Here is a 16,462-nt window from a genome sequence, read left to right as displayed (position 1 = left end):
TTTATCCACTGCACCAAGTTACTCATTTGAGGCTGAGTCGACCTAAGGGAGGCCCAGGACCGGTTCAAATAATCGTCACCGGTGTTGTCCGTGAACGGGAATTGAACTCGGGTCACCGGGTTCGTAGCGCAGCGCGCGAACTGCTACACTGCTGCCCCCACGGTGGGCCACACATTCACACACACTCACACACACATACATTCACACACACTCACACACACTCACACACACACTGAAACACCTCGTTGAATTTTGCAACTGCAAGAGGCCCTTGTCGTGACGGAAGGAGTGAGCGTGCTAAAGTTAGAAACACACCGTGGCCAAGTCATGAACATTTCCCTCGAGTCCTCGATTAGCGTGGCTAAGGTGCCTGCAGTGATGGATCAATATCATTTGCAGGCCGTTTTCATGTGGTCGTACCCATATGACGACGGGCTGAATAATATGAACTTGCAGGCTGTATCCAGCCAATAGGCCATAGGTTCCCCAATCCAGATTTAGATGCTGTATAGGATGTTGAAATTGTGGTTGTTGTTTGTGATGTGGGGGACATGAAGAACTTCTCCATCCATACCTGGTGTCGGCCGTGCCGAGGGTCGGAGGTGACAGCACAGTCTGGGTATCCACCATGTCCACCACGCAGCGTGTGTTCCCGGACAGCTCTACAACGCACAGCATCACACCACACCGGTCACACAGCGGCACACCCACAGTGCACACAGCATCACACCCACAGTCACACAGCATCACACCCACAGTCACACACCCACAGTCACACAGCGGCACACCCACAGTCACACATCACCACACTGCACACCGCTACACCAGACACACATCACCACAGCGCACACCAAACGATATAGCACAATAACACTGCACCACACTGCTCCACACTGTACTGTACACCATCACACCCAATCGCACGTAACTGCATCACACCAAATTAGAAACATACATCGCGACGCCACACTGTGCTACGAACCCGGTGACTAGAGTTCGATTGCCAGCAAGTGATATCAGTGGGGAGCGATACCTGAACCAGTGCTGGGCTACTCCATCTTCACCAAACCACACTGGCCTGTGTGAGAAAGTAACCCCCATGTACACGTGTGTAACGATTCAGAGAAGAGAGTTTCTCGGAGGCACTTTCTTTATTAACAACTTTCACGGTCTGGTCCGCACACTCTCCACAGCAGCTCAGCCTAGCCTGTACACTGCACCAGCTGTCTAACGCTGACGGCGCTGACTGAGATAGCCAAATGCTGTCCTTCATAGCGCAACATCTAGCGGAGACGTTTAGCGACGACGGCGATGAAACAACAGCAGCGACGAAACGAGTCCATTCCCAGAACCGGTAGCCTCGAGCCCCCGCTCTTGGCTCCTTTTATGCTCCCAGCGTGGCCTGGCTCTCCTGCCCTGACCACGCCTCCCTTCTCGAACCCGTGAGCAGGTTCCAGGGGCCTCCAGACAGGGGTCCTCCGTGACCCTTGCCCTCGTTCCTCCCCTCTGCCCGCACCCCGTGCACGCCCTCACCGGCGTGTGTGCTGTATGTCCACCACAGTTGCCACTGCTGTCCACCAGCCGGCGCTATTGTACTACACATGTATAACTTGTTTCGCACCGTGTGTAGCCAACCGTGTTAATGGGAGGTGCGGACAGGCACAGCATCAGATTGACAAAGGGCTGTACAATTTATAAGTTTCAATTTTTTACGGATTGTGGACACATCTCCGTTGTGACAATACCGTTCACAACTAGAGGAACTCAAAATATACAGAGCACTGCGGGACGGAAGAGAGTTGGCGCTGGAAATGACCGAACAGAAAGCAGCCCAGGGAGTTCCTTTCAGCGGCACCTGTGACGTTGACGCCGCCGTCTCGACACCGGCACGGCCAGGCAGGACCCCTACTCTGCCCAGGCAATCCATCGCTCAGCGAGAACTCGACGTGTCACCACTTATACATCAGCCAGTAGCATTGTTCTGGCAACACGTGACGCAGAATGATGCAGTGGTCTTGCGTTCTCACCTTCACTTCAGCATTGGCACGGTTGGCTATGTATGGTGAGAAAGAAGTGCAACATACAGGGACTCCTGCGCTTACAAACAATCGACTTACAAACTTTCAGAGATACGAACAAACCTGGTCCGTATGTCCAGTTGCCTGTTTGGACTGAGCGTCGTAAGTTCAACCAACCCCACGCAATAGATGGGGATGGTGGCATCTACATCTGCAGAACCTGAAGAACCAGTGGGATCTACATTAGCAAAACGTGAAGAACCAATGGCATCTACATCTGCAGGGGATTATACAACTTTTAAAGCCATTCCCTGTGATTTAGTGTACATGCCGTACAACATATTTGGAATCGACAGGAGTAAAGTTGGACTCACGAATAGACCTCTGGAACCTAACTCGTTCGTAAGTAGAGTCCCTGTACTTACATCCAAAGCCTGCGCCTGTTAAAGAACGTTTGAGTGGAGCCTGTTGCAGATGTCACAAAATTCACCACCTGAGCAAGCCCCTGGGACAACACAAATATTTATACAAAAGCTTGACGACACAAATCTATTAAACACACAGTCGAGCCCATACACGGATGAAATGAGAAGACAAATCATATACTGTAAGAGTGTAAAAGGGGATCTTTCATTGGGGTGGAGCAGCGAGTTGCGCAGTGGTTCGCGCACTGCGAGATGGACCGCCAACCTGAGTTTGATTCGCGGCCCTGGCTAACATGAGTCCAGAGTGATATATCGGACTGATCCTCGATCCCCACCACCAACCCATACTGACCAGTATGGTGAAGTATGGTCGAATAACCATCATGATTGACACGATGTGAGCAGAACTTCATCCAGCAACGGATTAAGAAAGGTCTAAATGTTTATTAATTCCCTTACCAATCATGGTCCATAACGTCACTGTGAGGCTCACTTTGGAGAATCAATTCTCTTTGGTGTCTTGATACTGGAGGTTACAACGACTGCATGATATATGATAGTCTTTCCATATAGCCAGGTGAGAGTCTGTTGGGATGGTCCCTATTGCATGTGAAGCCATAGTTACATAGATACGGTTATTAATTATTCACAGTAATAAAAGCACGTTATTGCAGACAACGTTATAGTGACAGCAACTAGATCATAAATATTGATCATGCGTATTTCACTCCCAACGTATTTTTTATGCCCAAAAAAAAGTAAAAATGGTTATTAAAGTTATAAGTGATCAAAACAAAACAATTCTTGGTAAGTAAAACATCTGAGAGGGTATTTAACTCAATGTTAGATTCTCTTCATCCCAGTGGAACCTTGGCACTGAGATGAAGAGACATATTGGGAGAATTCTTCCATCAGTGTAGCATCAGATCACATCAGGTAAGAGCCCTAGACGACAAAACCCCGGAGTCACTTCTGATTTTACGCGTATAGTCTGCTCTTGCCCACTGCATGTATGTAAGTGTGTTAAACGTCTTTCGCACCGTGCGTAGCCAATCGCACTAATCGGAGGTGTGGGGGAAGGACAACAAACTAAACACAAAAAGCAGTTCTATAGAAATGAGTTTTCAATCTGGATGATGATTTAAAAGAGCATAGCTCCAGTGGCTTCCTAACATCGGTAGGTAGAGCGTTCCAGGGGGCCGCAGAAGTGCATCTGAAAGCACGCGATGCAGTGACCGTCTTTGTTCTACGGTTAGCCAAATGCTGCTGCGAGGATGACCGGAGCTTGCATGATGCTCCACTTCTATAAACGATAGCAACCTGTTGTTGTTGTTGCTGTCAGCCTGCAACTTCCCACTGCTGGGCAAAGGACTTCCGCAATTTTTTTCAAATTCCTTCATTTCCTACATGGTTCTTGTCCAAAAGCAGCCTCTGAATATTATTCAATTTCATCTTCCATGCTATTATTTAATTTATTATTTTATCTTTATACGTGACTTTACCGAAAAAACCAAAGAATAATTCATGTTCCATCATTACCTCTTTCTTACTCGGCTTCTTTAGAAATTATCTTTTGACAAAGTTGCTGTCCTTGGCTGTTGGGTGTCTGCCATTTAGAGTATTCAGCGGTTTTAAGAATCCTAAAATGGTCTGGTATGACCTAAAGAACTTGCAGTAACACGCAGTTCTTCAACGACGGCGCAGCAAGGGATTTTAAAAAATTATTTCCCAAAAAGTTGCATACGCTTGCACATTTCTGCACGTCACACCTAAACTAAACTAAACATGTATTTTTTATTTTACCAGGCGCTATAGCCCACCGAGCTATGTAGCTCTTTTGCCGAAGGAACCTGGCCACAAATTATAGCCCAATTGAGTGGCTCGTCGTGTTAAAATATAGAGCAGCCATATACTAGAAACGCATGTTTCTAAATGTGGAGGAAAAACCGGAGGACAAGCAAAAAAAATGCCATGCGACCACGGGGAAAATGTGCAAACTACAAAAATATAGGCGTTAAGGTCGAGATAGAACCCACCACCACCTCCTGCATACCAGGCGAGGTAGTTTACATCTCGCCACCGAGGCACCAAGGGCTCAGCCCAGTCTGTTTGACATAAACCTTATATGTCTAACCAATGCACGTACAAATCAGAGATACAGATGGATATGATCTGACCGAATATTTACATATCTCCTGGTGAGTGAAAGTAAAACTATCACTTAATCTATTTGGTTATGCCACTAATTACTTCTCTGGCCTGAGGGCTAAAGTATAAAACGACGACGAATTACTGAAATGTGGAAAACCACTGAACAAGAAACATTTGCCGAGGCGAGGAGTGCTGTGGGTGGCACGCCATGAAGTCAGCCACCTGAATTTGATTCCCGGGCACGGCTATCATCAGTGGCGAGTGAAATTCGATCCGGTCCTGGCCGTGTCCTCTCATCTCCCCTGTCTCTCTGCCTCCCCCTTTATCAACCTGCACTGACCAGCAGAGCGAAGTATGGTCACACAAACCCCATGGCTGACTGACAGGGCATGGGGAGGGGGGTTGGATGAACAGAGGTGGGGTGGAAATGACCAAGTTGGCTACAACTGTGTATCAAATCGACTCTTCTCCACGACGTGTGGACGCTCGCTCGCGCTGTTGCTCAGACGCGTGTAACGTAACGTAACGCCGTTTCGCACACGCGTATATAACAAAGATAAAGACCCCCGTATAGCCTTAACAGACTTGGGGCAAGTGCTGTTAGCGAGCAACTATGAAGGCCGGAACGGTACACGAAGGGGTGTGTGTCCAGCACCACGCCCGACCACCTTTGTCTCCCCAGTGGGGATGTTTACACACCGCACCAGGTACACATTTGAGGCTGAGTCGACCTAAGGGAGGCCCAGGACCGGTTCAGATAATCGCTATCACTGGTGTTGGCCGTGAGCGGGAATCGAACTCGTGTCGCTGGGTTCGAAGCGTAGCGCGCTTACCGCTACACTAGCGCTCACCCGCACACACACACAGAGACACACACTACACACACACAGAGACACACACTACACACAGACACACACTACACACAGACACACACTACACACACACACACAGACACACACACTACACACACACAGAGACACACACTACACACATACACACACTACACACAGACACACACTACACACACACACACAGAGACACACACTACACACACACAGAGACACACACTACACACACACACAGACACACACTACACACACACACAGAGACACACACTACACACACACAGAGACACACACTACACACACACAGAGACACACACTACACACACACACAGAGACACACACTCCACACACACACAGAGACACACACTACACACACACACCACACACACACTACACACACACACCACACACACACAGACACACACACAGACACACACTACACACACACACAGACACACACTACACACACACAGAGACACACACTACACAGACACACACTACACACACACACAGAGACACACACTACACACACACACACACAGAGACACACACTCCACACAAAGATCCCCCGTATAGCCTAAACAGACTGTAGGGGCAAGTGCTGTTAGCGAGCACCTATGAAGGCCGGAACGGTACACGAGGGGGTGGGTGGCCAGCACCACGCCCGACCGCCTTTGTCTCCCTAGTGGCGATGTTTACACACCGCACCAGGTACTCATTTAAGGCTGAGTCGACCTAGGGGAGGCCCAGGACCGGTTCAGATAATCGTCACATGGTGTTAGCCGTGAGCGGGAATCGAACCCGGGTCGCCAGGTTCATAGCGCAGCGCGCTAACCGCTACACTACCGCTCCCCACAACACTCCACACACACACAGAGACACACACTACACACACACACCACACACACACTACACACACACACACTACGCCCCTGCACACACACACACTACACACACACCACACACACACCACACACACTACACACCACACAAACTACACACACTACACACACACACACCACACACACACACTACACACACTACACACACACACAGAGACACACACTACACACACACACCACACACACACAGACACACACTACACACACACAGACACACACTACACACACACACCACACACACACTACGCGCACACACACACTACGCCCCTGCACACACACACAGAGATACACACTACACACACACCACACACACTACGCGCACACACACACTACGCCCCTGCACACACACACCACACTCACACTACGCACACACACTACACACACTACACACCCTACACACACACACACACGACGCGCACACACACACCACACACACGACGCACACACACACCACACACACACACTACGCACCTACACACACATACTACGCACACACACTACACACACCACACACACACACCACACACACACACTACGCCCCTGCACACACACACACACACACACACTACGCACACACACACCACGCACACACACCACACACACACACTACGCACCTACACACACACCACACACACAACGCTGCAACCAGAGACGATTGCGTAACCACCGGGGCTGCAGCAGCATCGCTTTTCACGACGCGATACCAATTTTAACGATACGACCAATTACAATCGTGATATCCATTTCCTATAATTCTATAATTGCACTTTGTATATATTGTTGATTGCACTGTTGTTGTGTCTGTGCTTCGCGGTACAGTCTGTTCTCTTTTAGCGCGGTAGTTTTTGCTTTATGGAAAAATCGCGTTCTAAAAAATAATAAATACTCTCCATATATATAAAGGCAAAGTTGTGAATGTGTGTCTGTTCAAAATGTTTAGCGTACTTCCCGACATGCAACAAACTGGAAATTTTCCATGTGGGTACTTTCCAGACTGTACACCATGCAAACATTATAAAAATACACTTTTGTGTTTTTTTTGGGAGGGGGGGGGGGGGAGCTCATTAATGCATATTTTTTTTGCACAGAAAGTGAGCTGTGACGTCACATCTGTCACGTGACCCGCGCACGTGGCAGCGTCACGCGTTGTCGTGTCGTGGGTAGCGCGCCGCGCTACGAAAAACGGCAACCCGAGTTCGATTCCTGCTCACGGCCACCACCGGTGACGATTATTTGAACCGGTCCTGGGCCTCCCCTAGGTCGACTCAGCCTCAAACGAGTAACTGGTGTGGTGTGTGAACATCGCCACTGGGGAGACAAAGGCGGCCGGGCGTGGTTTAATCCAAGCCCCGGGCGAAGCCGGGTAGTAAAGCTCGTGTATAATATGGGGGTACAGCACAGTCCGCGACAACAACACGGCGAGATGCGCGCGCAGGCCGAACACAGAGACACTGAGGCGCGTGGGGAGCGTCGAGAAGCATCCAGCAGCATCCCCGCCTTGGGGGGCCGTCCATAAATGACGTCACGCGATTTTGGCCGATTTTTTTACCCCCCCCCCCCCCTCTTGTCACAAAAAGTCAGACCCCCCCCCCTCAAATATGACGTCACAAAGCTCTGCCCCCCCAAAAAAAACATGCTTCAAATCGCTTTAAACTATTGCCATTGTAGTGCGTATTTAATGTGGCGCTGCACTCTGATGTTGTAGGAGTGTTGTTATAACAATTCTATCTTTATTTAAAGTTGCGCATTTTGATGTGACATCACATTTCTCAACCCCCCCCCCCCCTCGTCACATATCGTCACAAATGTCTGACCCCCTGCCCCCCCAAAGGGGCGTGACGTCATTTATGGACGGCCCCTTAGATTGTGCATAAAAATGCAATTTGAACTATAATCCTCCAACGCCTGACAAAAAGCCAGTGAAATCAAATTGGCACGTTGGCGAATATGCAAATGGTTTGGTTAATTAATTTTTTTAACTTATGACGTTTCGCTGGAGATTGCAGCCAGCATCGTCAAGCGTGCACATGTTTTGACAACGAATGAAACTTCTCAGCACAGTTTAATAACCGCTTCAGAATCAGAATCTTTAATTTGTCCGTGAGAAATCCTATGAGCTGTGAAGCTCTTTTTGCACAGACGTCCAGTAGGGGATGGTCAGATATTTACCACAACAAAAACTATACACAAAAAAACCCAACAACATATCAAGAAAGGTTAAGCACACTGCTGAAAATAAATACACGGATTACACCAGCAGGAAAACTGACTCACAATTGAGTAGCATTCCTTGTTTATTTGATTCAATCAGCAAGAAATAACTACGTGGCAAGATGCGCTGAGGTGCCTGTTAGAGGCAGTGCAGTCGGCTGGCTTCTGACCTATCTGTGGACACTCTGCACGCTATGCCCCGATAAGCACGGAATGCTCACAACTAGTCAGGCTTTCTCCTGCATGTAAAAATGGCGTAATTCTTTCAAAGGATCCGTAATTAAAACGTTACTGAGACATCGTAAATCTTTCCTGCTGCCGTATAGTTTAGATTTGGGATTTGTGTCAGGCACGCAATGTCATAATCTTGCAAAAAACAGCACCGTCCTTATCCCTATGACATTATCAGGTGCTGGTGAGCTTCATGCCATGCAAGAGAAAGCTTGGAATCTGCCTGAGTGGTACTAAGCATGCTAAACACAGTTCAGTTCATGTATTAGGTATAGCCCTGTGAGCCATTCGGCTCTTGACTCGGGTGCAACCGCAACAAACAAAAACGTGAACAAGAAACATCTTAAATATGACAACGCGCAAACAGAAAAAGCCAGGAAAAAATAGCAAAGTCTTCCAGAAAAAGCACCGTATATCAATGCTGTGTGCAAAAATCCCAGTGGAATGCAAGTCAAACAATAACAACCATAAGACAATTTAGATTAAAGTTATCAGTCCAACTCTGTACAACAACAAACAAATATGGCCAATCCAAAACGTTTTCGAAATCACCAAAATAAAGCTATAAAACACACGTGGCTCACTGTCTCTGCAACGCAAACTTAAAACAATAATAACGATGAAGTGTAGCCCATTGTCAATCCACTGCTGGATGAAGGTCTCCCGGTGCCATATTCATCGTTGGGGTTTGAACATATTTCTCCACACTAGTGAATCCAGATTGGTGAAGAGGAGTGCACAAAACCAGTTCAGGATTTGGCTGCTATAAATAAATGTCCACGCGATAAGCCACTTCGTTGAGCTATCATTTGTGGCCAGGTCACTTCTGCAAAAGAGTTGTATAGCTCAGTGGGCCTTACCTGGTAAAATAAAAACAGTTTAGATCTTACCACGAATGTTAGCCGTGACCAGGAATTTGAGTTGGCAGGTTCATATCACCAAGCACTACCCGCTACGCCCACTGGTCCCTCTGCCAAATAACACACGTGCACAAAGGTGGCTTACATGGGAGCATACGTGGGTACATTTGTCCAAGCTTTGCAGTTACCACTTTGTAGCCGGAGAAAAATAAAAACACTATGTATAATGACTGGATACGTCTAAATGACATCACTCTTAAAATTGTGGCGTGCTACAATAAGACATCTAATCTGACAAAACATTTCCCCAAAGTCATTAAATGAAAGCAAGTGAGGGCCCAACTGAGATTCCTGAAAGTATGTTGCAAAGGAAGGAAGGAACATGGCCATTACTGTATTTACCTTTCAATTCTATTTTGGGGATACATATTTTTTCTATTTCTGGATTTCCATGTGGTGTCACTTTACAGCTGATTGCGTAACTTGGTAATTCACGGTGAACTACAGCTCTACAACTTCTCTCTGCCCACTTTTATACAGCCACGCCCCACTGAACCACTAGCGCCACCCACACAGCGAGTGGCTTCTTGCCATTGGCACAGCCTCGATCACGAGTTGGCCATAAGTCCAGGGTATTTGTAACCGGGACAAAATCCCATCAAAATGATTTGGCGTGACACTAGGACAAGCCTTCCCTGAAACCTGGACTTTCCTTGGCCAAGTTGAGAAGTACGGTTCCCCTATGCCAGAGCTCAGCCACCCACGGTTCCGGAGTCTCACGCGGCTCTTTGAGGACCGCTGCTTCACGACGTTATTTATTAAGGACCACCGTCTCGTATTCACATGCGCTGCAGCTCTTGAAATATTCAGTTTCTTTTTACCGAATTCGAAAAAAAAATTCACCTGCGATTCACCCTTCCAGGAATGCATCGGAGACAGAAGTTCTCGTTCTTGCAAGGTGATTTAAATTGCCACACGGTGAATGAACAATGTAGCATCACACCAACAATACAACTACAACCGCCATTCACCACTGAGTGGCGATGACATCACCACGGCGCTTGTGCCAGGCCATGTGCACTTTAAGGCCACGTGATGTGTCGAACGCCTGCTGGCAGGAGGTCACGGGATAGACCCAGGTGGCAATAGTGGAATGACTGAGATGGCCGATGCACCACCGGTGCCCCCCACTGTGCCAACTTGCTGTGTTATAGCCGCCTGGTATTCTGCTCGTTGTTGTCATTAAACAGACAAATAATATTTACACATTTCCGTCCTTGACCTTGCAAAACAGGCTTGTTTGTTTTGATCGAGAAGAGACCTGATGGCTCGTTTGGACTTTCGGTCTACAGGAAAGCCACCCACACGGATGCCTATCTAAAGCCTGACTTCCACCACCATCTGGCACAGAAGAATTCCCTCATCAAAACAATACACCATAGGGCTCGTTGCATCTCCGACCAGCACCACCTCGCCAGTGAGTTGGAGCACATACACTAAGCCCTCAGGATGAACGAATACTCGGAACGTACAATCCGCAAAGCTGTCTCCCCAGCCATGCGAAGACAACCTTCTGAGGATCCAACCAATAACCATCACTTTACCGTACATAGCAGGGGTTACCAAAAATATTTGCAAAATCTTAAACAAGCACAAGATCCAGGTTCGTTTCAACACAGTACACAAAATCCGTAATTTAATCCCATCTGTAAAGGATGTGATTCCTGACATGCAATACCCTGGTGTCTACAAACTGAGTTGTGGTTGCGGCAGCAGTTACATTGGGGAAACGAAACGGCATGTCTCAGACCGCGTTCGTGAACACAAGGCGGATCTGAAACAAGGTAGGACCAATACCTCTGAAGTTGCTGATCATTGTTTTAACGCTGTGGGCTCACACGGAATTGATTTTTCCAAGACGGAGGTACTCTGCAAACATACCGGCTACCTTCAGAGATTTGTTCATGAAGCCATCCAGATATATAAACACAGACACAACTTCAACCGAGAGGATGGGTACAAACTGAGCAATCATTGGAAGGACGTTATTAACCAGGTAAAGTCTTAACTGACTGATGTTTCCATCCTATCTGCCTATGTCAGCTGTTATTTCCGACTCTCTGTCTCTCTCTCTATGCCTCTCTCTTAGATCTCTCATGCTCACATGTCCTTTGCATTGCACGCTCATACTCACATGCCCTTTCCTTTGTATTGCACCCGTTGGGTTGCACTCATGCCTTTGGATTGCACCACTCTTCGATTTCACATTAACATGCTAATCTCTCACATTAACATAGCCACTTCAGTGCCCTCGTCGAGGAGGCCGCTCTCCTATCTTACAGTTACATGCTAATTTCTCACATTAACATCACTAGCCCCAGCCACTTCATTATGACCCTTGGGCTACACCCATTTCAAACCTTTTAAAACAGTCTGCCTCAGCAGCAGACCATGCTTTACACCTGATGATGGACGCTTGTGTTGCATCCGAAACGTCGTGATTTATTTTATTTGATACCTACGTGACTTTACCGAAAGAACCAAAGAGTAAGGATTCCTGCAGTCACATCTACCAAGATCCGAATCTACGAGACTCACGTCAAACCAGTCCCGCTGTATTGTGCTGAGACGCAAAACTATCCTGCGGTCTCAAAACAGGCGACATTGGCCTTCCACACGTGGTGTCAGCGGACAGCCTCTTGGCCCCAGACGGTTCGACTTTGCTCGCGACAACGTATGTCTCGTCGAGGACCGGCCTCCTGTTCCGACGACAACATTGTCTGCTCAAGGTGTGCCCATCATCTGTCTGGCCATGCTGCAAGGAGGGAGGACACGTCCCACCACACACCATGCCCTACGTTTGTCCACCACACACCGTGCACTACGTTTGTCCACCCCAGACGAAGATGGGATCTCGACTGTTGCCATCGTGACACCGTCTTGTCGGCCGTCCGAGGCTCCGCCGTGACCCCAGGCCTAGCCTTGCAGGAGGAATTCTACACCGCAGTGGAACGCGTACACTCTCTCACTCTCTGGTTGGTGCAACAAGGCCTTCGTCAACTCCGTGCTCCTCTACATGAATGCATGTGTGTTTAACTTCTTTCGCACTGTACGTAGCCAGCCATGATAAACGTAGGTGCGGGAGAATGACAAGAAAACTAAACACAAAAAGCAGCTCTAAAGAAACAAGTTTTCAAGCTAGATTCAAAAGTGCATAAGCTTCAGTGGCTTCCTAATGATGTTGACTGGATTTATCAAAGGCAACTGCTGCATTTTAAGCCAATTCTAACAAATCCTGCAAATGAGTGTTAGAATTGGTTTGCGGTCACCATTATGCAGTGCCACACTTCCCGGTGCAACGTGGAGCGTAACTTACAGGACTAACCAACAGAGGTGTCGAGAGAAAACATTTTTGACACTCCTGCGCTGAATCTTTAATAACGTCGTAAAGTGGCACGCAACCAGGATAATAATACTGTCACATGTGCCTGTAACTTCCCTAGTGTCGTTCAGTCTAGATGTCAAAGAAGCTGGTGTTGCCCCAGGTGCTGGCTGAGCGGCAATACCTGTTTGTGAAAGGTTTGGCACTGGGAGTTGCAACACGACAGCAGCGCACAGAACAAACACTGCAGGGGAGACTAAACACAGCTCCAGCTGCGCACACGCGTTCACTGATCTACACACGTGGGGCGCCACGATGGCTAGGAGATGTTAACTACCTCGCCTGATATACAGGAGGTCGCGGGTTCGATCCTGACCCTGACGCTTCTAGATTTGGAATTTGCATGTTCTTTCCGTGGTCGCGTGGATTTTCCTCCAGGTCCTCCGGTTTTTTTCCCTCCACATTTAGAAACATGCGTTTAGATGTATTTGTCTGCAATACATTCCCACATGGTAAGCCACTTCGTTGCGTTATCATTTGTGGTCAGGTCGCGTCTGAAACCAAGAGCTGTACAGCTCAGTGGCCCTTACCTTCTAAAATAAAAAGGTTAGTTTTTAGCTTACATGTCAGGATCATGCCATTCGCAGACAACAACAGCCGCCATTTGCAATGAAGTGGCAGTTACATCACCGCAGTGCTTGTGCCATACTAGGTGCACTTTGAGGCCATGTGAAGTGTCGAATGCTTTCTGGATAGGTCACGGGACAGACCCAGATGCCATAGGTTGACCGAGGTAACTAGTAGATGCTCCACCTGTGCTCCGCACTGTGCCAACTTGCTCAATTTTAGCAGTTCGGCACTCCGCTCGTTGTTGTGAGCGTCACTCATCTGCCCTCCGCTGTTGTTGGAGGGTGACTTTTTCAAACTATCCAGTATCGTCCTTCATAGTGGCCTATCTTGACACCACTGGTACCAGTCTTCGGTAAATCCACTCAACTCCATATCCTCCTGTACCGCATCAACCCATCTCTTCTCTAGCCAGTGCAGCACCCGTTTAGCCCCCGATATCTGACCAAACAGAAGCTGCTTGGGCATGCGGTGGCTGGCATGTAGGCTACTGTACATGACCCAGCCAGCACAGCCTCGATTGCCGGAGGAGCTCACCGATGGGACTATTGTCAGATCTCTCAAGGATCTGTGAGCTCACACAATCCAGCATGCACACGTGCACACACACACTGACACTGCACGACCAATGCCGGACAAACACAAAAGCGTGGACACAAAAGCGTGGATACAAACACATTGAGCATGTACAGACCTTCTGTCGGTACACTGCTGGATGAGGGCCACCTCATCCCATGTGGATCATGCGTTGGGTCAAAGAAGTACAGTACAACAATGTTTTTTTCTCCCGCACTGCCCCCTGCTCCGCAAAAAGGTAGCGCAGCCTCGCAGCCACCTAAGACAACCCGAAATGCACGGCGGGCACCCATCCAAGTGCTGTCCAGGGTCAAATCTGCTCCGTTTCCAAGATCGGATGAGATTGGGCGCATCCCGGGCGATTTCGTGGGAGCCAAACACGTGCCCCTATGGAGCGTGAGCTGCGGTGCGCAGTTGGCTCTGACACACAAAAAAGGAGTAAAGGCAGTCACCTGACAAGGCAGGCACGCTGCCAGTTGTGTTACGTCAGCAAGATGCATCATGCTAAAGAGATAAACCAGAGCGCCTAGCAGGGGTGGGAAAACATCTCCTTCCTGAGGGCTGGAAAGGACTTGCTCATATCTTTGGGGCATCGCGCATTAACACGCTCCTTGATAATTAAGTCATAATCACGAGTAAATAACGTGCACGTCGACCGAGTAAAGAATCCCTTGCAGTGGTGGAAGTGACCAGTGCGCTATAATTAGAAACACACTGTTGCCAGGTCCAAAATATCCTCCTCCAGTACCCGGTGAGTGTGGTTGAGATGCAGTGACAACTCTCGTTCGTGGGCAGTTTTAAATTGGTCGGCTCCATGTCGCCACGGGCCGTGTGAAGCGAGGCCGTAGGTTCACCCACCACGAACCTCAATTATAGCAAGTACCCATCACACAGCACAGACCCACCACCAAAGACCCATCACACAGCACTGACCCACCACCAATGACCCACCACACAGCACAGACCCACCACCAATGCCCCATGACACAACACAGACCCACCACCAATGACCCACCACCAATGACCCACCACACAACACAGACCCACCACCAAGGACCCACCACACAACACATACCCACCACCAATGACCCACCACACAACACAGACCCAACACTAATGACCCACCACACAGCACAGACCCACCACCAATGCCCCATGACACAACACGGACCCACCACCAAAGACCTACCACACAACACAGACCCACCACCAAGGACCCACCACACAACACATACCCAACACTAATGACCCACCACACAACACAGACCCAACACTAATGACCCACCACACAACACAGACCCACCACCAATGACCCATCACACAACACAGACCCACCACCAATGACCCACCACACAGCACAGATCCACCACCAATGACCCACCACACAACACAGACCCACCACCAATGACCCATCACACAACATAGACCCACCACCAATGACCCATCACACAGCACAGACCCACCACCAATGACCCACCACACAACACAGACCCACCACCAATGACCCACCACACAGCACAGACCCACCACCAATGACCCACCACAAAACACAGACCCACCACCAATCTAACCACCCATATCAATCTCAAGTCAACCATCCAGCATCAACCGTCTCTCGGCAAGCGACGCAAAACGCTGAATGATCAGCAGCTAGCCGCCTCCCAAAACCGGGTAACCCAATATGAGTCCAGTCAGGACCCAGCAGAGCCCAACCGGTACCCAGAGCCCATCAGCAACCAGCACCCGCAGAGTAACCTCGCACAATCTTCCACGCAGCGCCTACGCACGATCTCTGGGCGCCGACTAACACCCAGTGATCCACCTGCCAGCCAGCACGGCAGATGCGGCGACACCCTTCCGCACCAATGAACGATGAGGAGCATCCCAGAGTGCGGCTGCGGTCACGAATCTCAAAGTGTGGAGCACACGATAACACGACTAGTCCACTTCCATCACGCGGTCAGCAGGCGAATGGTGAAGCCGTCCACTGGCTCACTCATTAACCTCCACGTGAACATGTGAATGCTGAAAATCCACTGCCACTCACAACAACAGACACATCTTACAACCACACACATCACTCACAACACACACACACCACTCACAACACACACACATCACTCACAACACACACACACCACTAACAACACACACACACCACTCACAACCACACACACACCACTCACAACCACACACACACCACTCACAACCACACACACCACTCACAACACTCA

General features: G+C 48.9%; 1 protein-coding gene across 1 annotated transcript in view; it reads right to left on the bottom strand.

The window, feature by feature from the left end:
- LOC133353378 (kinesin-like protein KIF13B) overlaps window positions 1-16,462 on the bottom strand; it is a 136,547-nt gene that overhangs the window by 118,377 nt on the left and 1,708 nt on the right. Inside the window, 1 exon segment of the mRNA XM_061569581.1 lies at window positions 575-662. Coding sequence (XP_061425565.1) covers window positions 575-662 — 88 coding nt within the window.

This window comes from Lethenteron reissneri, chromosome 43 (genome assembly GCF_015708825.2).
Source record: "Lethenteron reissneri isolate LAM-NWPU_2019-01 chromosome 43, ASM1570882v1, whole genome shotgun sequence".
In the NCBI taxonomy this organism is placed as follows: domain Eukaryota; kingdom Metazoa; phylum Chordata; class Hyperoartia; order Petromyzontiformes; family Petromyzontidae; genus Lethenteron; species Lethenteron reissneri.
The sequence above is the reverse complement of the archived record's forward strand: the minus strand, read 5'-3'. Positions and strand labels throughout refer to the sequence as shown.